General features: G+C 43.3%; 1 protein-coding gene across 1 annotated transcript in view; it reads left to right on the top strand.

The window, feature by feature from the left end:
* CCDC85A (coiled-coil domain containing 85A) overlaps positions 1–25,237 on the top strand; it is a 178,269-nt gene that overhangs the window by 146,593 nt on the left and 6,439 nt on the right. Inside the window, exons 4-5 of the mRNA XM_025201576.1 lie at positions 11,361–11,480; positions 17,744–17,842. Coding sequence (XP_025057361.1) covers positions 11,361–11,480; positions 17,744–17,842 — 219 coding nt within the window. The remainder of the gene's footprint in view (positions 1–11,360; positions 11,481–17,743; positions 17,843–25,237) is intronic.

The raw sequence follows: 25,237 nt of genomic DNA, 5'->3' as shown, positions 1-25,237 counted from the left end.
TCCTGCTATAAGGAATTACAGATCCTGTGTGAAATACAGTTTCTCAAATGTTGGTTGATACCATACCAGTATGATTTAAGAGTTGGTAGAAGCCATAGAGGTTGTATATTTACTCTGTAGATGAGGATCATAATTAGCATGCATTTGCTAATTAGCATATATTAGCATGTTGTGTAAGATTGCAGGAGGAGAATAGAAGAAAGTTCTGAGAGATTTCCCCATGGCAGTAGTGGGCTCTGTGAATTCTGAACAGAACAGAACAGTGATAGGAGGCTTTGGTTTGCCTATTTGTGGGTATTTATGGAGGTAAGTCAAATAATGTATTTACTTAGGAAAAGCTCCTCTGTTTTATTATGAACAACACAATTCCAGCAACACAGGCAGTTATTATAGGACTCTCATTCATCTGATGGGAAATCTTGCAGGGGAATCCCAGTGGGTTTGGTGGGAGAGGATATGGTAGAAATTTGGCTCATATATCAGATTTTCTTGTCTTTCAAGCATAAGAGCAAAGGGCACATTTTATCCATTCATCTCTATTTCATGAGGCAAATAACAAACATAATATTGTAAATCTAGTTTTTAATCGTTACATCGTAATTAATGAGCAGTCTGCACTGCAGTGAGATATGTCTTAAAATGTAACTTATAAAATGTGAGCATCATATTTTTCATGTCTCCTTTCCATTGTTGATGTCTACCTCTTGATCAGTTCTTGTCCATAAAATTTTAGGATACATGTGACAGTGCAGTCAGCAGTCTGAAACTGGATTCAAATCTCTTTACGTCCATGTTACATATTTAACCAGTCGTGTTGCTGAATATTTAGATTTAGTCTACAGTAGGCAATAGAAGTCGCATTCAAACCTCCCCCCTGCCCGGTGTGCACATATGACTATGATCAGAAGCTGGGCCAGCGACTGCTCTGGTGCAAGTGACATCAGAATCTAGCCTCAGAAAATCTGTTAAATGAAGATGCTTTTGAGCTTATAAAATGCTATACGTGTGTGTAGCTGAGCCGTGTAGTCAATGCGTATTTTTGAAAGGATGCTCTTGGCAATGTTTTTCCTTAAATTACTTCTATTTTTAGTTGTATTTTTGTTTTGAAAAAATGTAATCTTGTTAGACTTAGAAGAAAAGTCTCTGTGCATGTAAATTGATTATAAGTGCCACCTTTTAAGGAAAATTAGAAGGCAATATTGTCAGAATAACAGTCCCTGAACCAACAAAAAGAATCTGTCATTGTTGACAAAAGTCTATACAAGACAGTACAAGGGCTGGAGGAATTGAGTTCTCAACTTCCATGGCAACGCAGCATCTGTTGGACATGGCAGAGTTAACACTGTAATGTGCTTATGCAGAGGTTAGCTAACAACTCAGTAAAGACAGGGGAGGCAGTATTTCATTTCCTTCTGGCTGTCAAGTCCTTCCTTTTCAGCTTTTTGCTTCTTGGCTCCCCCCTCACCCGCAATTAGTATTATTGTTAGTGCATTGCTTAAAAACCCAGTCAAGATTTGGTTCATATTATATAAAATGCTGCTCAGACAAAGGATGAGACAGTCCTGGCCTCAGAGACCTTATGATTTAGATATACATGACAGACAGACAGTTTCAAACACCCAACAATAAATAACCAACTTTCTAAAGGTCAAGGCATGTAGTTGATTATATATCCTTTCTCCCATCCCCTAAAATCAGTCTTCTTACCCACACCAACCTGAACTGTTCCCACTCACCTGGGATTTCCCCCTCTAGTTTTACTCCAGCCCAGTTAGAATACATAACAATTCCCTGGAAAGGAGGTGGGGGAGACAAGACAAGGCATCTGCTTAACGAGGTGCCATAGCACATAAGAGAAACCAAAATATAACTGCACAGGAATCGGGTAGGATAGATCACTTTATCATTCAGCAGACTACTGACAGGAACTGCTGTCTGAGATGGATACACTTAGCAGACCAGATTAAAGAGCTAGGAAGAAAGTATGAGGAAACCAAGCATCCAGTTTTCTTAGAAATGATGTCCTGGGCTGAGTTCAGAGAAGATTTGGGAATGCCTGTTTGTTGTTAAACTTTTAGTGCAGTTGGGGAGTGACATGAGTTGTCATTGCACTACATAAATTCAGTGCTCTGCATGACTTCTCTCTACTGTGACCACTGTTCTTCCCTCCCTGCTAAGTCTGATCTAGAAATGTCATATTCTTTTATCAGATGTGTATTTGGGGCCCAGTCATCTCCAGGATGGACCTTCAACCTACCTGGAACTGACTCAAAAGACCACTGGGGACCGAAGCCTTTTTTTGTGTTTGACTTTGCATTTCCTACTCAGGAAATGATCTCTAATAGTCAGATTTGAATCTTAGAATGAGACCCCTGGAGTAACTATTGATAGAGAAGTTTGCTGAGGTATAATGTGTGGCGAGGGAGACAAGAGAGCTATACCTAAAAGTAAGAAAAAGTGAAAAGGAAGTGAAAATAAGCAGGCAGTAGCAGTGGACGTTTCAGAATTGTTCCTGTTCTCAAACTGAGGCAAGCTAAACTCTCAATACTGCAGGAGGAACAGAGCGTGCCCGCACAGAACCCCACCCACTTCCACGTAGGCCCACATGAGTCACGTACAAGTACGTGCAGAATCGGAGCCTCTGTAAAAAAAAAAAAAAACGTTGCCTTGTTGCCATTTTCAGTGATAATCCAGAATGAGAATGAAAGCATCAGTATTTAAGAACAGCAGATGAGAGTTATGCTAGCTACCTCCCTGAAGTCTTCTGTTCTGCATACAAAGCAGAGGTCTGGCTCAGACTTTGTCATGTGGCATCCTCTGCATGAGGTTTGTCTTTGCACTCTCTAGCATTTAGAACTTAAGGGCTTCCCACTAGCAAGACCCAGATTTCAAGAAAATCCAGGGATCCAGAAAGTGTTTCTAATCTACACAATGGGGCTGAATTTCATTTCCAGCAGTAATTCTGTAATAGCTAAGCAGATATCCACAATGAATTGATAGTCTTGGTTTTCCTGTAGACCCCATGAAGTCTCCTGGTTTTTTAAATTCAGATATTTTGTATATCCGTGGTCTATGAGAATCAGTCACGATAGCCTCAAGTCTTTTGTTTTATGGAACACTTCAGCTTCTTTTGTGTAGTTTTGTTAAGAGGTTAGACAATGGATTTGCATAAGATGGTTTGGATAGGGATGATCCTGCTTCATGCAGAGGGTTGGACTAAATGACTTATGAAGTTCCCTTCCAGCCATACTTTGGGATGATATAATTCTTACTCCTTTCTCTTCTCCACCACAACCAGGCCATATCAGAACAAGTTGCTCAAAGAGCTGCTTCTCACAAGGCTTCTTAGGAAACTTTTGTTTCTTGATGGCATAAAATCGACCATGAATCAACCAAGCTGAATGCTGAAGAGGAACCACAAGCAAATAGTTATGGAACAACATGTCAGGAAATGCCAGCATATGCAAATAAGTATGATCCCTGGTTCAGGAGGTAGCATTAACTGGTGTTGGCATCTTCAGGCAGGCAGAATCAAAGGGAACATATGAGTATATTCCAAAACAACAGACCTAAGATTCCAGGTCATTAAACTGACTCTCTTAGGGAAAATACTGGAAGCTCACAGACCTGCCCTACAGATATAATTTCAGCATGGGTTGCTGATAATCAAACCTAATAAATATATTTACTTTCTTGGAGAGAATCAATGTAATTTAAAGATAGGTAGAAAGTGATAGGCATATTCCATGAAGGCTTTCTTAAGAAGGATTTTGATACAGTAACACTTTAAAGGCAAGTCTAAAGATCAGTATATACAGGTTTCCCTCACTTTATGCAGGTTCTGTGTTTGTGGTTTCACTCTTATGCAATGACCCTTTTTATACCAAAAATTTGTTATATGTGAGGTAAATTCACACTTACGTGATTGGTGTGGTGGAAGCCTGTAGTCAGCTGCTTTGTGCAGTGCATTGTGGGAGTGACGCACACCAAAATATAGTCTCCTGTATGGATCTGTGCTCGTTGTCTGTGACACATGTTTCTGTAGTTGCCATCCCCATTATGGCTTGTAAGCATCCCATGGGTTTATCTCCTACCCCTCTCCCTGGTCCATCAATGAAGTGCAAGAGAACTTCACTAACACTACCAGCCTCTAGCACCCTCTCTTCACACCAACTAATCATTCACCACCACTCTGTGCTTGTGTGTACTTTCTGCTGTGGGTGAGTACCAAAATTGGCTTGTAAAAGTGGCAGAAATGGGCCTGGGGGTCAGTATAGTCGAGGTCTTGGAACGTATCCCTATTTGTTACATTGTAAAGTGGGTTCCCTTGACGCAAATTTGAGTTATGCGCCGTTTTCCAGGAATGCATGTTCAGCTTAAAGTGAGGGAAACCTGTATAAGACTATGTGGAGTGAGTTATTGTACTTCTGTTGTGTTAAGTAGGTATGTAAGATGAAGACAGATAAGAATTGATTAACCCTAGTTCTACTTCATTGTAAGTGCAGTGCAGTCATTAGATACTTCTCTGTTGTAATACCTGTAACTAGAGCTCCCAAATTAATCTTCTTTTACATCCAAGCACCATCTAGTGTTTTAATAAGGATCTAAAAGATTTTTCATGTATTAAAAAATGCCCCGGTTAGACTAAATATGCACAAAACTAACTTTTCACAGTGTCTGGTTTGTTTATCTCTTGGTTAGTTTAATCATATGCTGTGTAATTTCCTGTCGATTGAACTGATTAAAACATGTGTTCTTCTAGTTAGATGGCTGTTTTTCCCCACCCAAGATTAAGGATCTGCAGGCGAAGCTATAATTGTCTTTTGCTCCATTGCTGTGCTGTTCGGAAGTGGTTGGTAGCTAAAGCATAAAATAAAGTAGGAAAATACAGAGGATCTTGTGTCCTGTGCACAGAATCATGAGCAAGGTACTCCTGGGTCCTAATCATGGGACAGGCAGTGAATTTCCTTATGTCTTTGTAGTCCTTTACTTTACATTGTGTCTTTCTTCTCTGCACTGGTGGTAATATTCTGTGCTAGTCTAATGATACTAAGCATGCATTCTGCCACAGTCTTTCAAGTCCTTTGTTGTTTGCCCTGGCTTTTCTGTTAAGTGTGGAGAACAGGTGCTTGACAAGGTGTGTTTCTGCCATTAATTTAGTTGACTTCTGATGTTTGTGGCATAAGTAATTTACAGGCATACTGATAAGAGACCACTTCATTTGCTAAATCAAGGGGGCAAGAGGCCACATGGCAGGTGATGGTATCCACTCTGCTATTACAAGACTTACCTTTGTTTGAGCTGCTTTATTTTGTCAATTTGCATTTTTTATAACATGGCTTGCTCCCTGCTTTCACTGTTCAGTGTCTAGTTTCACCATAGGCCAGTGCATTGCTTCATGCTTAGGTTTTTGTTTTTAACCCTTTATTTTGTGTTGTGTGTTGTGAAAGGTGACTGCCTCATTATTAGATTATCTTTCCTTGTGATGCAGTTTATTATTAGTGAGGGTTCAGGAGCAGCACATAGATACAGTTGAAAATGTCCAGCTGAAAAGAGGTTTTGACCATCAAGGGGAATTTCAGAGAGACTATAGTTCTGTCTGATGACTTCTTAATTTACGAAGCGTCAGCAGAAAACTGGAAAAGCAAAATTTTCTACTGAGATCTACAAGAGCAAGAACCATAATGAACAAAAATGGTATTTTAATGAAGCATGTATTTTAATCAACAGGAGAATTTCCAACTTGCTGTCTGGCCTTAACAGATTTCAGAACAGCACAACAGTGTAAATCCAGCTTGTTCTGCCTTCCCAGTTTCACTCGTTTTCATTTTCATGTGTATTTGAAACACATCAGCAGCTACACCCTCTGCGTTGGCAAGAACTAGAGTGAATCTGGGGTGGGGAAATGAGAAGAACAGTTTCAGAAGCCAGCAGTAATTGGATTGGAGTGGCATTTACCCATCAGGAAGAGTGTACTTCCCTGGCAGAGCACGTGCCTTTGGGATTAAAGGTTGTTGAAGAACAAGATCTTTTCATTTGTTGAGGTAGAACTTCCTATGCCAAGTGAACAATCAGTGCAGGACCCAGTGGATAGGAAAATTGTATTTTCTCTGAAGCATGCTTTGGAGGTGAATACAGCTGTCCTCAGGGTAGTGATGTACTGTGTCTCTTCCTTCTTGGTTATTCTTGCATGTCCTGGGGAGATTGCTAGTCAGACAGTAACCAACAAAATTTCTTTGAAGAAACCTGGCTGATAAATTGAATGTAACTTGAATTCCTGTCCAGTGCATCATGACTGTTTTTATCAATTTTGTAGACAGAAAAAAAAGATATTTCACAGGGCTCAAACAGACAGTAATTAGTTTCTTCCTTAAAGGAGCAACCTGTTCCATGAGATATTACATGAGACTGCTTAAGTATTTGTCAAATGCTGTGTTACACCTATGGCATTATAGAAATATAGTCAGTTTAACTAATATTCTGGGGTCAGCATTAGAGTGGTTCAAGGTTTCCATTCACCTGATATTTCTATTGTAACAGTGTGAGAGTGAGCTATATTTTCTTTTGCTTCCAGTTCACTTAAGAGTTGCTTGGGTGACCAGGTATAAGAAATTAAGTGGGTTTACTCACAATAGAAAGTTGGTTTATATGTTTGATTCTACCACTCTCTACTATAAACTTTTTGGCAAAAAAGAGACTGAGACTTGTTCACATGGTGTCTCAGTTCCCAAAGTCATCCTCTGTTTGCTGCAGACCTATGACTTGCTTATGTTATAGGTTAGACTTAGAGATATAAACGTGTATCCTGTACTCTAGCTTGGGTTAATTGGCCAGGCAAAGTCAGGAAGAGGGGATTGGTAGATTAGAGCCTGGACATGTGACATGCTGGTACTCACTCTGGTATAATCAGTCTCTGCCTTGATGTACACAGGGAACAGAAAGGTTATGATCGGCCTTACTCAAATACACTGTAGAATATCTCTTAAAAACATATTGGGTAAAATCCACTAGTGCAGTTACACAAGTGTAGGTTTCATTAGTTTGTCCCCATCTCCGATAGACAGTTCTTTCCCTTACACACACAGTACCTGTGTCTTACCATGATGGAGGTCATGCAGCTGTATTGAGGGGAGGCTCATTTTGTTCAAGGCAAACAGTCTATTATTGTTTCCCTGGTACCTTGTGATGTAATAGAGCCAAGTGTAGAGCCAAGCTACCCCTTGATCACTGCACATCTGTCCTCTCTGGATCCTGGTGTTTACATCACTGTACAGAAACCAGTGTAAGTTACATTGACGTAAACATGCCAGCTGTCCAAGTCCTGAGCAAAGAATACGAAAAACCTTAGAGAGCCATATTCTTCTGGACTTGCAATTCCATTTGGTTAATATTGTTCTCTATACCTAAAGCATCTCAGATAAAAGGGTCTGATTTTCAGGAACTGATGAGTGCCTTCTCCTGAAAATCATTCTTTTCTTGTTTGTTGCATTTATTCAACACCCCAAAATGGGGATAAACTAAAACTCCTGGGAACGAAATTCTCCACAGTTGGTGGCATTCAAGTTCAGAGGCAATTCGTTGTCTTTAATGGGACAAGCCAAAAAAGGTTTCAAATGCCTCTTAGCCTAGAGGGCTTAACATCCAGATCCTAGATATGGAGCACAGGTCTGATTTTCAGATTCTGCCCTGAGGATTGAAAGGTAGCCGTGTCTGTTGCTCAGATAGAAGATAATCAGGGGCAGAAAAACCTGTAATATGGAGGGGAAATGCTGTCTCTTCTTCATGGACAGAGGAGACTAAGGATTGGAAAAGGAAGCCAAAGGGGAAAAAAATGCGTATGTCAATCTTCCCATTAAGATATGAGCTGGGGATTCCTTAAGAGCTGTTTCTGCTTTGAACCGTTCATTCAGGAGGAGGTGGTAGGGCAAACATGCTAAGCATATGCAAAGGTGATTGCCTGGAAGACAGCATTCTGCTGAGGAGAAGACATGACCTCTCTGACGACTGCACATCTCACAAGGCTCTTACCTTTTTGGACATGCATAATGTTTCTTAGCTGTGTGCACAGAAACTTGAATTCATTTCCGCTGCTTTTAAGGTCAATATTTATTCTGCATATTTGAAACAGGCCAGATATTTGATTGGCTTAATAAAGAAATAGAGTATTATTGAGTCATCAGAAAACCAAGGGATGTGGGAAAATTTTCCTGCATCTGAATTGTTCTGATTCACAGTGGTGTAACAAGCTGAGTTGGCTCCTGGGATAAACTTGTGTGGGAGAGCAGGGTGAGTGAGGGCATGAGTTCTGAGATCAGGACCCAGGGCACACGGGTTCTAAGAGCAGGGGAGGGAGGAGGCACACAGGTCCAAGGGCAGGGATGAGGGAGGCAGCAGTTTATTTGCAACAGTGAACAGCAATCTCAAATGCTGGAGTAGGATACTCTAGAGCAGTGCCACAATCGCCCCCAACTCCCTCTCAGAGTCGTGGCAGCATTGCCATGCCAGGACTCTAAAATAGGCCTTTTGGAGCTGCCATGTGCTCTGCCTGCCTCGGCTGTTGCTTTTAAAGCAAAAGCAGTCAGGACCTATTTTGAAGTCCCAGCATGGTATGCTGCCAGGGCACCAACTCTGTGTGGGTAGGGAGTGATTCCAGCAGTCCCCCTGACTTGGTGTCTAGGGCAGGCATACGTCTTGCCCACCCCTAGTTACACTACTGCTTGTTATTTTTATTACTCCTTTCCTTCGCCTTTCATTTCTCTTCCAAATTATAATTTTGGGTCTGAATAGTAAGTGCCAATTCTATAAATCTTTCATTTTAATAACAGAAAGAAAAATAAGCTGAAACGCCCTATACTTTTCACACTGCATACCACAATATTACTTGTGCACTGCTTAGAAAAAATGTGAGGAGCATCAGTTCTTGTGGAAAGTATGTTGTAGGGTGCAAGTCTTCTCTGATTATTAGGCAAATGTGCAACTAGTTACAGTTATTTTCATTACAGACAAATCAATGTGTCCTTTGAAAAGATGAAGAGCATTGCACAAGATATCCTTGTCAACCTGAAGGGTTTCAAGCAGAGATCCTGAAAGGCAGACATTTACAGTGTTTTGCTTACACGGCATGATGCCTATTTACGAGCACTCTCATGTGTGTAATCTGCATTTGTTTTGAGGCCTTTTCCTATGGGGGAATACTATCTGTGTGAAAAGCTTAGATCTGCTGCATCTGCGGGCACCTACCTCCCAGGAAATCCCAGGTTCAGGCCAGCAGTTTGGAATAACCCCAAGGGGCTTGTGTGTCTGCTGCCTCGCACCTTGTGCGGTCCTTTACACTGGTGTCAGTGGAGCACTGGAGTGGAAAATCCTGTTCTAATGATATCATGCAGAACATGCAGAGTTGCTTTAGACTATGATTGCTTCATCCAACGTATTTTCAGTGCAGCCAGCTCTCTGAAATTCAGCTGCACTTCACGTCTCTCTCCTCCTTACCTTTGTCTTTTTCATTTAGATTATATGTTTTTGGAGCAGGTTGTTTCTCATAGGTATGTGCATGGTGCCTAGTACAAAGAGACACTGATTGCAAACAGGCATTCCACAAACTATAATAAAAAAAAAATTATGATAGAAATGCATTCACGCCCACTGCAGCACAGATTGTTGTGGCATTTTTAATGAAAAGCTACCATGAAAAGCAGCGGTGAAGAGATGTATAGTTCTCTCTGTTTTACCAAGTTCTAAATGTTTATTTTCTTCTATACTGGTTTCTTCTTTATTGAATTAAATTCTGCATGAAGGAGCAAAGGATTATACATGAAGAACAGGTCAAGAGGAAAAGGCTGTTAGTGCCTCTTAAGTGCAAGAGGTAGCAGATGCTGCCTGTGCTGCTATGCGTTTGCTACTATGAGAACACAGCTAGTTTATTTTTAGCATTTCACCAAAGTCTGCTAGATTAGGTTACCTCAGCACTGCAGTATTGCCATGTATTTCCCTGTTATCACTGTAGGGATACACAGTGATTTTTAAGATGATGAAAACTACAAATGCTTTTGTAGGCTGTGGAGCTGCCATTGTGCTCCGGGTAATATCCAAATCCCTAATGAGAAGAAAGTTACTAATGGCTGCTTCAGTTTAAATGTGTTTAATTATTGAATTTACTCTTTGTATTATCCAGTCACACCTATATTCTCCAGTCAAGCACACAATGAGAGAGAGCCTCCATTTTTAAGAGCTTGCACCAGAAATGGGCAAGGTGGATAAGGATGGGCAGGGAAAAAAGGGTTCAAAGACAGGGAATGACTTGCCTATGGCAGTCCCGGTTTCCTGAGTGCCTTCCCTGCTGGATCACACCACTTACCAAAGGCTTTGTGCTAAAGCATGCCTTTGCCCCTTGGTATGTCAGGCCAGTAATATCTTGTTCTCTCTCTCTCTCTCTCTTCCTCAATTGTACTCTTGAGGTTAATTACTTCAGATGGCACTGCAGAAGCTGGGAAACAACAGGGGTGACTTTCAAGGAGTCACCTGCCATTTTATCTTTGGCTGAATACGCACCCTTAAAACAGAGAAAGGACCAAGAAGGAATCATGCAAAGATCTCCCCACCACTGCCACTTTCTCAGTATAATACAGCAGTATCTGGATTGCAAACCCTACAGGGAAATGTTAATGTAAAATTGTATATCTATATCGATAGAGATCTATATCTGTCTCTATCTATATAGATATTCATATCTATCTATATATAAATGGATTGATATATGTGTGTGTATGTGTATATATATATCAACCAATCAGTAGCATATGCATTTGTTTGTAGCTAGTTATCCTTAAAATCTACATATGGATCCAAAATTGTCTTCTCCTAACCCTCACAACACCCTTGTGACAAACTACAGGTGAGTGGTTGTTAAATTGTCTTAATTTTCCAAATGGGAAAGCTGTGGCACAGAGCACTGGAGGGGCGTGCTCAAGATTTTCCAGGAAAGCTGTGGTCCAGCAAGCTGCCCTGCATGCACCGACTGCTGTAGAACATTTTCAGAACAGTAGGTCAGTGGCAAAGCTGGGAGTAGAGCTCTGGTCACCGGAGTACAGTCTCTCTCTAGCTGGTAGGCAACTGCTTAAAAGAGTGTCTTTTGCAAATCAAACCCATGCATTTTACTCACCGTAACAGCTGTGCTTAATTTTGAAATTGGTCCTTACAGGACTGAAACTAGCACAAGCATCAGTGAGAAATAGGGTAAGGTTTTGAATGAAATATACCCTCACTGCTTACATGATCAATTGACTGTCTTTAAAAGAAATTGCAACTGTTTCATTAGGTGCAAACACCTTTACTTATTAAATAGTTTCTAATTTTCTACTAAGGGTTCCCTTAGGATGCCATCAGGGGCGGATGGGAGTTACTGCTCTCCAAACCATCCAGCTAGCTTCAGTGGACATGTCTCACCTTCTCAGCAGCCTGAATCAGTGGTAAATGCTATTAAGGTAACATCTCTCCAGTGCAGTACATGCTGAATGCCTTGTATGTTATTTGACACATGTTCCATCATACTTAGAGCATTAGCATACTTGGAGAAATATCACCATAGTATTATCTTCACAGATGTCTTTCCTGTTTTATGTTATTCATCATTTCTTTGGAGGGCCAGATCCAAAGTGCTCTTCTAGGTGCCCCAATTTAGACAGCTTGCCCCAGGACAGGGAGGATGAGGCATCTAGCTGTGCAATCTGCTGACAAAGGCACTCCCCTGGCAGTTTGGGCTGACTTGGGTTCCAGTCCCTGCTGCCAGCACTATTAATGGCTTTCACATTAGACACTCATTTGTTAAAAAAAGAAATAACTCAGGCACCAGGTCCCATAAACCAGGTGTCCTGCCTTCCAGGGAAATGTCCTCATTACTGGGGTAGAGAGGCAGTCTCCATCTTGTCCCTTCGTGTCTGGTCCTGTAACTCTTATACTTTTGAGTACCCAGTGACTCAGCTTCACAGCTTCAGCAGGAGGGGTGGAAGGTGCCCTTCTTTCTCTTGAAAGAAGGGCAAGGGAAAGAAGTGGTCTGTAGCATTGTACCTAGGGTATCCTTCTAGGAGGTGAGAAATGTAGGTTAGAATCCCCTTTGTTTTATGGCAGCCTAAAACCCCCATCTCCCAATTAATTTGTGAAGGCTCTGAATACACGTGCAAAAATGGGCACTACTGCTACCTGTGTTTGAGTTAATGTGGGTGCTGTGCTTTGTACTGAACTGAATGCAGCTTTCAGTGTCCAATGGGCATTAGCTTTGCTCTCTGGATGCCTAATGGATCAGGGAGTTTCTGGTACAGTCCTATTTTACCTTTATGAGTTCCGATATGTAGCTACACAACTGTAGTATTCGGCACTTTCACACAATTTGGATCCTATTTCCACCTGTGGCAGAATAGGATTGCCCATATATACATGTACCATCAGAAGTAAAACAGCCTGAGGAGAAAAAAATCCCACATTGCTTTTCTTTATTCTTTGCATTTAATAAAGGGGGAATTTCTGCCTCACTGGCACACGGCCCTGGGCTCCTTCACTTCCACAGTAGTCCCACTCACTAAGCCACACTTCTCTGACTTGCTTGTCTACATATTGAAGCCACCTCAGTGAACTCACTTTAAGAGGCTCGGAGAGTATTCTGGCTACTACCTACCCCATGACTGGGTGGTTATAGCACTTTGCTTTGGAGTGGGAAATGAAGGTTCAAAGTCCCTTTAGGTGAAAAGGGCTAAGAGCCTAGTTCTCTCACTGATGGGGCTAAAAGTAGAAGTAGCCCATTCATTTATCAAACACTCACTAATTGTGGATTTTCTGTAACTAATGTTTGGGACTTGCACAATATTATTCATGTGCCCAGGAGATTCTCTTCCATCCCAGAGCCTGCCTGGCCATAGTGCAGCCTTCTGAGCATGTTAAATTAACCAAAAACCATGATTGTGCTCTCATGTAAGTGCCTCTTAGGCATGTGAAAGTAAAATAGGATTTAGCCTAAAGAGCCTCCCAGCTCTGATGTGGGTTGCAACAAAGCTTAGGAGGGACCTGAAGAATGGATGCTAAATCAGGATCACTTCTGCACATATTGAGCCTCAAGCTAGAATTGGGGTGACTAATGAATATAAGCCTCCATGGTCTTATGGGTAGCAGAGCATGATTGATCACTTTTGGGACTTAAGATCCTAAATTCCACCGAAGTCTGGTTCAGAGGCCTACAAGAACAATTTGGATCTAGCCATAATTTGGGGGGGGGGGACAGGGACCATCTTGTTGTTGTTCTTGTGTGTGTGTGTGTGTACTAAGTTTAGTGTAACGTGTTGCTGGTCCCTAATTAGGGCCTGTATTATAAAGTGTAATAATATATCTTTTCTCTGAAGATGATGAAATAGAGCATGCTTCTGTGTAGGTGAGGTTGTCTATTAGGGTGACCTCTGATTTGCATAATATGAGATGATAATGACCTGCATAGACAAATATTTTAATGCAAAGGTGAAGTTGGTATATATGTGTATAAGTTATGTGTATAGGTGGATCATACATACTTCACCATGTACTTTCAGAGAGCATAAATGAAACATCTTCTTTGGCAATACCTCGCAGTTGGGGGTCATTGTCTTCCATGATTGTCTTATCTGTGGGTCCGAAGATGGCTGACAAGGCTGATCCAGGATCGACAGACTCTGCTGCAACTTGGGCATGTGTTTCCGTGAGGAGTGGGTGGCTCTGGATTCTTGATTTGGTCCATGATGCACTAAAATATCAAACACTTAATTCATCTAATAGTGAAGATGATGTAAAATAATCACTGTTTTTATGGAAGTTAATATAAGAAGAGAATTGTTCTGTAACCTGGGGCCAGATTGTGAAGGGCTCACTTAGGCTGGTCAGTGGTCACTCATATGCCATCATAGTGACTTCAGAGGGACTCCTTGTGTGACTGACTAATGGTTTGCTTCTGTGACACCTTGTAATTCTTGCAGCACTCTGTTTCACTTTCTAAAACACAATGAGCTACCACAAGCTCTCTGTGCTCTATCATGAGATCTTAGTGGGCAGCTTTGTTGCGCTACTAAACATGTATCCACAATGTAAAATAACTCCTTGCTCCTTTGGGGATACTTTAAACCTTTGGGTTAATTAACAAAGAAAGGCATGGTCTGAGCATAGTACCAGGAACAAGGTTCTCCAGACAGCACCTGGCTGATCTTGCCTTCGGCTTTGTGCCTTCAGTCTCTGGCACAATGTACTTATTTTTAAAATGAGAGTAAGATTTGCAGTCTCTTCTGGATCTGACTGCTAATAACCTATTGTAACAACCCCCCCCCCCCCCCCCCCCCCCCCCCAAAATTAGTTACTTGTGTGTTCAGTTTTGAACTCTTCCCTGGGGGTAGGAGGAGGGGAGGGAGTAGAAAGGGCCACTGGTAAGTTTTGGCTGAGAAAGACCAGGTTCAGGATTTGCTAAGTTTTTTAAAGATGCAGAGTACTGTGTATCCACTGAGAGTTAATATTGATTTGACTATATTTGTGATTTGGAAAGCAAATTGTCCTCCATCTGGCTGGGTGACATTGCTGTCTTCTGTATAAAGCCTGAGTAAACAAGTTTTATGCAGGTGAAGTGAGTGGGAGTTACAACAGGCAAATCCATTCCTGCAATATAATACCAAGCCTATGGCTGCAATACAGTGTCTCTGCATGCACTGCTCCAATAAGTGAACTGGGAGAGCACTAACATTAGTCCATCTGCATATAATTGCAGGTTCCATAGCTGCTTACCTGGCCTACCCCTGTAACCATCCACACTGAGTCTGGCTAGAGACGGTGCTAATCCCAGCACTGTTGTATACCAGGCTGGTAAAGACATTCAGCTTCCCTTGTGCTTGAGAAGTGCAGGTTTCAGCAAAACTGAATGTCTTGTATGTGTCCTCCATAGATGGGTGCATTTCACCTCCCATTGTATAAAATCTAAAGTACACAAAACAGTTTGGCTGGGAGGTCATGTGTTTTACAAAATTAGCTTATTGAAATTGACTGTAAATACTCCCTGAAAAAGTCACTGTATTGAATGGAATGATTATCAACCTGTTTCTGAAAATCTGCAATTGCTGGTTGGTATTAGTGGGTGTGTATAACAGTAAAGTACTCAGTTAGGTTTGGATTGATAAAATGTACACAGAATTTAGTTTTCTGTGAAATCCCTGCTTGTAGGATTAACATTAACATGCAAAAATAGGTATGTGTTGCCATTGTATTCTAAATAAAAGATGCATGTCCAGCTAAATGAAACATATTCTCATTATCAGTCAAACAGGAGATTGTGCTATCTAATATATTGAAATACCATAAGTTTGATCCTCCATTTCTACAGTATCTGGCAATTGAGGAGAGCAGGATCAAGCAGTACATGGGCCCTACTCAAGTAGTCTACCATATTTTACAGACGAGTGTATGACAGAAATGATTAGTTAGTGAAATTCTTACCTGATGGGATGGGTTAGGGAATTCCCTACAAAATAGGAAAAAAATTACAGGCATGGGATTACCAAAAAAAAAAAAAGTTATTGTTAAAAACGCTTCTGTTTTTGCTGCAAGTTTTCATGGTCTTACAATGGAGGTGTGTTCCCCATTGGGGAAGAAATCGATGAAGCATAGTCAAGGTTGTGATTTACTTATTTATAAGATGCCTGTATGTCCCAATCCAGTGAAGAGACTAGATGCACACAAGGCAACTCCCTCTTGCAGACATCTCTTCCTCTTCTCTCCTGGCTGGGGTTTTGAATGCACCTCCACTCCCTTCCAGAAGTTATATAGGAAGTGTGTAGACAATAGAAAATTACTGTTCAGTTAAGTATAGGTTGTCACAACTTTGGCAAATTAGAACCCTATGTATTTAGTAGAAGTGAACTTCACTTAGTGTAAATAAATGATTTATAAACATAACTGGGACACAGGTGCTCAATCCCAGCCTGTGGGCTGGATCTGGCTCCTGGATCTGTCATCCAGCCTGCAGGACTCCCCATGGGTCTGACAATTTGGTAGTGGGGGAGCAGTGGCAAGATTAATTGCTGCTCCCCTATTTCCAAATTTACAGACCCCTAATAGTGTGGCCTTGCATCCTAGTTCAGGCACACAGGTGGTATGGGATCCAGTCCCAGTGTGCAGGTCCAGGTGGGGGTAACAGAGTGCCAGGTCCTGATTCTGGTGCACAGGGCCTGATCCTAGTGCATGGGCATGACAGGAGCCCAATTCCAGTGCATGGGGATGGTGTGGGGCCCCAGAACCCAATTCTAACATGTGGGGCCAGGTGGGGGCAGCATGAGGTGCCAGGGCCTGATCCTGGTGCATGGGGATGGGTGGTGTGAGGCCTGATCCTAGCATATGGGCCCAGGAGGAAGCAACTTAGGACCTAGTCCTGCCGTGTGGGGCCTGGTCTGGCCCATGGACTGACCCCATGCTACTCATCTGGTCTGTGGGGCCAAAGGTTGAGCTACTGGTCTTGGGTATTCACAGTCATCCTGCAGTCTAGCTGTAAGGGTACTTACCTGGGAGCTGGAGAGACCAGAATCCAGTGTCTGTTCCAATAAATACCTCATAGAAAATAATGAACTATATAGTGAAGTAGGGGCAGGATCCCAGATATCTCCTGGTACTCCTGGAGACTGCCCTAATCCCCTAGACTACTGACTCATGCTTAAACTGGGCACATCTACACATTCATTAATTTGCCATAATTACGGCACATTAAGTTTTGGTACCTGTAATAACAAGTACTAAACTTAATGCACCATAATTGGCAGTACTGTGTGGTAGCACAGCACACATTTTTTTATGTGATAGTAATGCACAGTAGACAAATTCTAAGGCACATTAGTGCATTAGCACAGCTTTTGCTGTGACGTGCTAATGTGCAGGAGAATTAGTCTACTGCACTTCTAGTGTTTTGTGTAGATACACCCAATCTCTTTCCTTTTCTGGCCAAGTGAATATTTAAATGGAAGAGCTTCTACTGGAGGAATGACTGCAGCCATCTTCCACCTTGCAGAGTACCCAATTGTCCAGGTGATGAGTCAGTATCCTGAGAAGAGGGAAATGGTGGTTCGAATCCCCCCAGGAAGGTGAGGGTTATGAGCCATCCAAAGTGAATGCTCAAACTCCTGAGCTCCTGGTTAGAAGAGGACTACTGGATTCTATCCTGGCCTCTATAGAAATGTGCCTATTCCAGCTAGGTTATAGTGCTGATATAGGGAACAGCTTTGCTCATTGATTTTTTTGTTTCTCTTTTAAGGCTTGGAAGAGACCATTATGAATCTCTAGGCTGACCTGCTGCATAGAAAAGGTCAGAGAATCTCACCCAGTGGTCTTTGCATCAAGCCCTTCAATCTGTCACATTTTCAGAGTATCCTCTAGGAAATAATGTGCCGACTATAAATTAAAGCAAGGCTGTGCTTAAGTCACAGACAAGTTATTTGGCTCAGTAAAGGAGTAACTGGGTAAAAGCTAATGACCTGTGACATACAGGAGGTCAGATTAGGTGATTTAATGATCCCTTCTGGCCTTAAAATCAATGAATCAATGACATATGAACTATTTCATTATGTTGATACCTGCTAATGCGTATTTAACTGAATTTTCTTACACTGAGAAGCTTTTAAGAGGTTAAGTTTCTTAATGTTCTTATTTATAATTGCAGAACAAGCACCATTTATAAAATACATTTACTTTTTTTTAACATACCTAGGTCTTGGAAGCTCAGGAAAATATAGATAGTCAGCATGTTAAAGAATATGACCATGACCTTAGTAAAACAGAAAAAGTTATAGTCAGAGAAATATGCAATGTAAGTTTTAATGTACTTTGTATTATGTAATGAAGTCTAAAATCACATTGCTACCCAGGTTATTAATCTTTTAAAATGCTGACAATATAAGCTTAAACTTGTATGAAAATGAAGCCAATTCCTTTCTGATTTCCCATGTAATGCAATTTGTTGAATTTTTATTAGCATAATAATCATAACATTTTGGTCATCATGGATCAGCAAATTGTGCGTGTTTATAGAGAAAGGCTGATTCTGATATTAGCCTGGGCATCAGGTTTTTATCCCTGGCTTACCTATTAAGGCTAGAATTGTAAAAGGGTGAGATATTTCATAAGTATATTAATTTCTCAGTGCTTCAGTTCCCTCCCATTATAAAATGGCATAGTGATAATTGCCCAGCTATATATGGAGCTTTATGATTTACAAGTGAAAAATATTTTACAAGTACTAACTATTATAGCAATCCATAAAACTTCTGAGTATTTAAGTGATCCCATGCTTGAAATTGTATATTAAATTTGACATGACCAGTGTAGATTTGTGTTGAATTTTAAAATTCTTATATTAAAATATTGTTTGCTCTCTTTTCCCCCCCAGAAGTTCAAAGTTCAACACAAGAGTCTGTTTTTTACCTCATTATTGCTCAGATATATCTTGAATTTATTTTTTAAATCATTTGTTTCCACTCAGATTTCACCTTTCACCATGTGTTTTCAGATGCAGAGCAAAGCTTTGATTAGTTAATTATTATATTTCTTTTCTCTGCTCTCTGTTTCCATTTGGCTTACTCTTGCTCTGTGTTCTTAATTGTTTTTAAGATGATATATTTGCAAGGTGATCATTTTGCCTTTGTAATGATCAATTACTATTTTCAGAAATGGTTATTTATTCTGGGTACCTTACATTTTGGGTATTCACTTAGGAATATTTGTTGTCTTGAGTTCCCCAAATTTCTTGTCACTTCAAAACATGTTGTTCATAATTTGGAAATGGTTATTAATCTGGTGTGTGGTTTTTCTGATTTATAAAATGTTACCACTTCAGAATCTGGGGTTCTGGGAAAGACACCTAATTTTTTTCTAGCTCACTCATTTGAATCACAAGCAACTCCAAGATCTTTACATGCCCTTCATTGGCCTGGCTAAGGCCTTTGATTCAATCAAAGGTGGCCCTAAAGAAGATCCTAATGAGATTTGGATGTCTGTCAAAAATTGTTACCATTATCAGACTTCTTCATGATATCATGGCAGCAACTGTCATAAACAGTGGCTCAAAAATGGACCCTTTCACTTTTAGAACTGAAGTTAAGCAACAATATGTGATTGCACCAACACCATTTCCATCTATATCACAACTATTCCATATCTCTTGGCTGATATACTTCCATCTGGAATCAGTATCCACTATAACATGAATGGAAAATCTCCATAACGTCAGCCCATTACATTTCAAATCCAAGCTATTAGAGGGCAATCCTTGGAGAATGTTGAGCATTTCCTCTACCTAGGTAGCCATCTGTCCCAAAAAGTAAACATAGACAATGATAGTCAACACTGGACAACATCTGCCAGTGCTACCTTTGGATGTCATCAAAATTGTGTCTTTAGTGATCATGACATCAGGACCCAAACCAAACTTCTTGTCTACCACAGTGTTGTCATCCCTACCCTGGTATATGGGTGTGAAACTTGGATGACATAATTGAAACACCTGAAAACTTTGCAATATTACCATCAGAGATGTCTTCAGAAAAATCCTCCAGATCAATTGGAAGGGCAGAAGACTGAAGGCCAGTGTGCTGGCTCAAGCAAGCATTGAAGCCATGTTTATATGGCACCAGACCCACTACACAGGACATGTTCTGACAACCAGCTCCTGAAACACATCCTATAGTTGCAACTCACCTATAGTCACCACTGTAGAGGTAGGCAAAAGAAGATAGTCAAGGACACCTTGAAGGCTAATCTAAAGATATATATTACTATATTACTATATTAACATCAATACCTGGGAGACTAGAGCACTGAATTATTGACAAGACATCAAGCTTTTTGAGCAAACTTACTTTACTATGGAGGCAGATAGATGAGAGATGCAAAAGGAAATAGCTTTGACCTGTCATCACTGGGATCTACTCCTTCCTTCTGGAACTATTTATAATGTCTGCAGTCAAATGTGCGGATCTCAGATCAGGTTCCTCTGTCTTCTACAAACTCACCAATGACTTCTGTATTTAGTGGAAGACTTGTCATCCTCATATTGAGGGGCTGCTGCTGCTGACTTTAGCTGAGCCTCTGCCTCTTGCATTTGTAATCATTGGATAAAATGGATGAGCAGCAGTACAGCATAGAAGACTCAGCACTGTTGGGAATTATGGTCTAGACGAGAACCCATAGTCTACTTCTCTGTCAGCAGCCACCAGACTGAGCCACATACCCTTTGTTCTTCCTCCTGCATTCATGTGGCCTCCCCTTTTGGCTTCCCACGAGGCCAGCCTCAAATGGAGCATAGGAGAGGGCTCTGGATAATACTTGACCTGTGGTTTTCATTATCCAGAGTACTGTACTGGGAGGTTAGAGAGATGCCTGTTTAAACTCCTGTCTTTATGGTAAAGGATCCTAGAATCTGGCTTTCTCACTTCCTATTTAAGTATCTTAACTATTTAGCTGCTGGGCCTCAAACATGGGAGTGCTCTCCTTTCCTGTCTAACCCCTGCTAATCACATGTTTTCTGGCTGCGTACATTTGTTGGCCTTGGACACCAATAAATATCTGAGAGTGTGTAAATAGCCACAAATGTGCCTTGCCAATGTATAGCCTATGAACAGCTCCCCCCCCACCCCATGGCTGGTGCTCCCTGCTGCAGCCACTTGCAGCCCGCGTGGGGCTGCCTGTGCCTGCTCAGGACAGCCCTGTGCAGGCTGCGAGCAGCTGCAGCAGGGAGTGCCGGCCATGGGGCGGGGGAGGGGCTGCTTTTTCCCGCACTTAGCACTAGCTCGTTCCCTGCCAGGGAGCAGGGGGTCAGGGCTGCATGCTACCCCCGGCCTGCACTGCGGGGTTGGGGGGGCACTGGGAGTGAGCAGGTGCACGGGGCCCACATCAGTGTCCTGGGGCCAGTGCTGGCGGGGCCCAGAGAAGAGCGGCAGGAGTACAGGGTCCCAGCCAGCAGTGATGCTGTGGAGCTGGGCCAGCTCTCCTCTCTCCCTGCTGGTGCAGCCCAGCCCAGCTCCACAGACCCCTGCCAGCATGCGCCCCACTCTGGGCCCTACCGGCGCTGGCCCTGAGACATTGGCCCCAAGACATTGGAACATTGGCCCCAAGATGGTGACCAGAGGGCGGGGCACCTGTCAAGGGGTGGGGCTATCCATGTGGCCCTCGACAACTTGCCAAAACTGGGTAAGCGGCTCTCCACCCAAAATACCCCTGGGGTAGCTGCTCCCAGCTGGGAGCCCAGGCTGCTCCCAGCAGGCAGCTGGGATGCTGCAAGCCCTGTTGGGAGCAGCCCAGGCTCCATGGCTATCAGCAGCTACCCAGAGCTGTGGCCGGCTGCAGCTGGGAGACTACAAAGAGCTGCTGCCTCCTGGCCCCAGCCCCAACGAGCGCAGTGCTGGCACCTGCTGCCTTCCTGGAGGCCAGGGCCAGGGTGGAGGTGGGAGGAGCCCTGCTGCAAGCAGCCTGGCCTCCATGGCTATCAGCAGCTACCCGGAACCTGGACTAGCTGCAAACATCTGCTGCCTTCCCGTCCCTGACCCCAGCTGCCTCCCAGCCCCGGTCCCGGGCTCCAGGGAGGCAGCACATAGCAGCAACGCTCCCCACTGTGCTGCCCTTGCTGGTTCTGCAATTCAGCCTTGGAACCCACTGTGGCAGGGCACAGAAAGCTACCTGCTCCCAGCTGCCCTGCCACACTTCCCCTGCAGGTGGGGGCAGCAGTGAGGGTCACAACCCTGTGCTGCTGCTCACATTGCTCCCGTGCACAGAGAGGAAGTGTGGCAAGGCAGTGGGGAGCTCGGAGCAGGCAGCTTTCTGCGCCCCGCCGCTGTGCCTTGCCACTCCAGGTTCCAGCACTGCTTTGCAGAAGCAGTGAGGGCAGCACAGTGGGGAGCACTGCCGGTATGTGCTGCCTTCCTGAAGCCCAGGGCCGGGGCTGGGGCTGGGGCTGGGAGACGGCTGGGGCCAGGACAGAGGGAGAGCAGATGTCTGTAGCTGGCCCAGGTTCTGGTTAGCTGCTGACAGCTACAGAGCCTGGGCTGGTGGGCAGGGGCTTTGGGTGGGAGGCAAGGGTCATGAGCAGGGCTGGGGGGGCAGGGGCTTTGGGTGAGGGATAAGGGGCACAAGCAGGGCATCCTGCCATGTACCCCCTGCCCTCATTTTGTTTTTCTGGCATGCCAGCACTCCAGCACCTTCCAAGGTAGGCATTGCAGGGGCTTTCGGCACTCCGGCCAAAAAACGTTGCCTACCCCTGGTGTAGCCTGTCTGAATAAGATATAGTGCCCATTGCATGTAGTCCCCCTAAGCACCAACTCTTTTTCTAGTCACTATGCTGAATACATTTCAACTTCCTCTTCATTCCCACAGCTGAGTTGGGCCTTTCTTTTCCATTTCCAATGATTCCTATTTTTCACCAGTTTTATATGCCTGACAGACATTACCAAACATTTATGTAGCTGAGAGGCTCTGTTGACCCCCTCTCTCAGCCTGTCGCATGCAATTAGCATGGCCCCATCCACCATGAGGTGGAGCTGGGCCAGGCAGCCCCGCACCCCATCTGCATATAAATTTTTGGAGGATAAGAACATCTCGTTCCAGGCATGAGTAATTAGCACATGGATCCTTTGTGGGGAGTATGTCGAGTATGCATACTGAACAGTGCTGGGCTATGCGGTCGCTATGGCTTGACATGCTGTTGACACTGCTGGGGCCTAGTACAATTAATTATATGAAAACTCATGAGCCTTTTGTTTTTGGACTAATATCACGCATAGTTTATAGAGTACCCATGCTAAAAGTTGCAGCAATTTGCAAAAAAAAAGAAAAGAAAAGGTAAAATACATCTATTCTGGATTGAGTCTTTGGGTACCTCTATTAATTTGCATATTTGCATATGTGCAAATTAATAGAGGTACCCACTAGCATGTTTACCTCAAATCAGTGTTTTCAAATTTCTCCCTCAATTCCACATGCTCAGGAAGAACTGTGTCTGATGGTAAGGAGAGGAGGAGCTTCAGGGGAAAGAAATTGTGGGGGCAGAGGACAAGGGGGCTGCCTGATTCCCCCAGATTTATTTTCCTTGGTGTAGCAGTGGAAAGGGGATAAATTCAAGGCAAACCTCCAATAATTAGATTCTGTGCCTAGAAAATTATATTAAATTTATAATTTGTCCATGCATAGAATCTAATTATTATATTCAAGTAAATATGGTAATTGTCCAGAGCCAGTCCTGAGGTCCTTAGTAGTTCTTTACTCAAGGCTCCTATAGAAAGTCTACAGGATTGGGATCCATTGGAACATATTCTTCATAATCAACTTTATAAATGCATTAGGACCCCTCTACATGTTACAGGTATCATGCAATTAACTGATTAATTGAACACTTACCTTGAAACCAGCTACACATGTAAAGTACTTATCACACTTTATAGCTCCAACCAGCTACAAAGTTAGGCCTTGAAAATGTGTACAAACCTTATAGCTGGTTGCTGTCAAGCTTTAATTTGCACATTTAACAGGGTCTCCCCTGCAGTTGGGAGCCTGTTAGCTGATGGGGCTCCCAATCACAGGGGTGTACCATGCCCAGTGTGAAATCCCTGAGCCCTGGAAGTCTGCTTCTTGCTGATGCAGGGGGACCCCAAGATTGGGTTTCCCCTACATGGGCAGTAAGGCGATATTGGATCTAATGTCTGATCCCACAGTCATGCTTCTTGCCGTGCACATGTAGCATGGCAGGAGGTGCAATTGTGTGCATCATGCAATAGCTCCAATCTCACCTGTGTGTGTAGAAGGGGCCTTAGATTTACAACAGACTCTACTCCTACAGCTCTATGTAATGTCACTCCAGTGAAGTCAACTGAGTTACACCGATCTAACTGGGAACCTGAAAAGGAAATTAGACCCTTTATGTATGAGACCCAAATGGAATGCCGTTGAATGTACCTAGAAGAACTCACATCTGTGTGAGATAAATCAGAATTAGGGAATTGTATGCATAGGTGGAGACATGTATATGCATTTTTCTCATTTCTATGGGAAAGGGTACATTTGTAAGGATAAATGTGGGCATTTATGGCTACTCTCCTTAAAAATGGCCCATATGATAGTATATTTTCAGAAAGAATGCAGAAAAAGATCCTTTCTAGTAACAAGCACAAAATAGTGGAATATCTTAAGGCCCATTTCCTCTCAACACATGAGCAAAGGTGGCTCTGGAGAGGGACGTTAGATCCCAAGTGGTAGCTGTGTGATCCAAGCAAGAAGTGTTCATATTTGCCTACCAAGATAGGTGCCTGTCCCAGGGACTTAAGAACGGGCGAGCAGGAAACCACGCCTGCAGAGAAGCCCGAGACAAATAGAAGAGGGAAAAACTCACTGCTTGCAGGATGCCAGAGAAGCGACGGGGCAACGCCGGGAGTGGGAGAAGCAGCGGGGGTATCGCAGCACCAGAGGCTCCCAGCACCGGCAAGGAGCCGAAGAGCAGGTGTGGACACAAGTGGCTGCGGCAGGAGGGGCTGCAAGAGCTCCTCATGCCAGGAGTGACCCACACCAGAGTGGGCCAGAGGAACTGGCAGAGAGCCCAGCGATGACGGCAGCAGGAGCCACAATTGGAGTTCACATCAGTCAGCCAGCACAGAGACGCCAGGCTAGAGGCAGCTGTGGCAGGAACTGAAGAAGAACCCGGCTGGGGTGAAAGCGCGGGTTCCAGCCCAAGAGACGTGCTTGCCTAGGGCACTGGATGTGGGGGGAGCGAAGAGCCTATGGCTCTATGGTTTCCCCTCCTCTTTACCTTTTTTTTTTCCCTCTTCTGATCTTTTTCCTTCCTTGTTTGGGTTCCCCTTGGCTTGTTTGCCTTGTGTTGTTGGTGTGGTTCTTTTTGTTCTTCCTTTTGGTCCTATTTTCTTTCCCCGCCTAGTGCGGGCTTACTCAGCCCTCCCTTACTGTGTCTCGGAAAACAAAGACCCTGACGGGAGATCACGGGTGATAGGGGAACGCGGCAGCGATCGGCGGCATCCATCTGAGAATATCTGCAGCATCAGAGGGGACGTCTCCGAAGACAAAGTGTCTCAACCCTCCCGGCTCTAGTTGGAGCTCCAGAAGCCCGTCTGCAAAGGAGGAAGCATGGGAATCGAGGAAGGCATCATCTGAGGGCTAGCTGCAAAAGATCCTGAGGCTCATCTCAAAGGTTGGCACGTGGCCGGGGTGT

Source organism: Alligator sinensis, unplaced genomic scaffold (genome assembly GCF_000455745.1).
Source record: "Alligator sinensis unplaced genomic scaffold, ASM45574v1 scaffold432_1, whole genome shotgun sequence".
Lineage (NCBI taxonomy): Eukaryota > Metazoa > Chordata > Crocodylia > Alligatoridae > Alligator > Alligator sinensis.
This window is presented reverse-complemented; position numbering and strand designations above follow the sequence as displayed.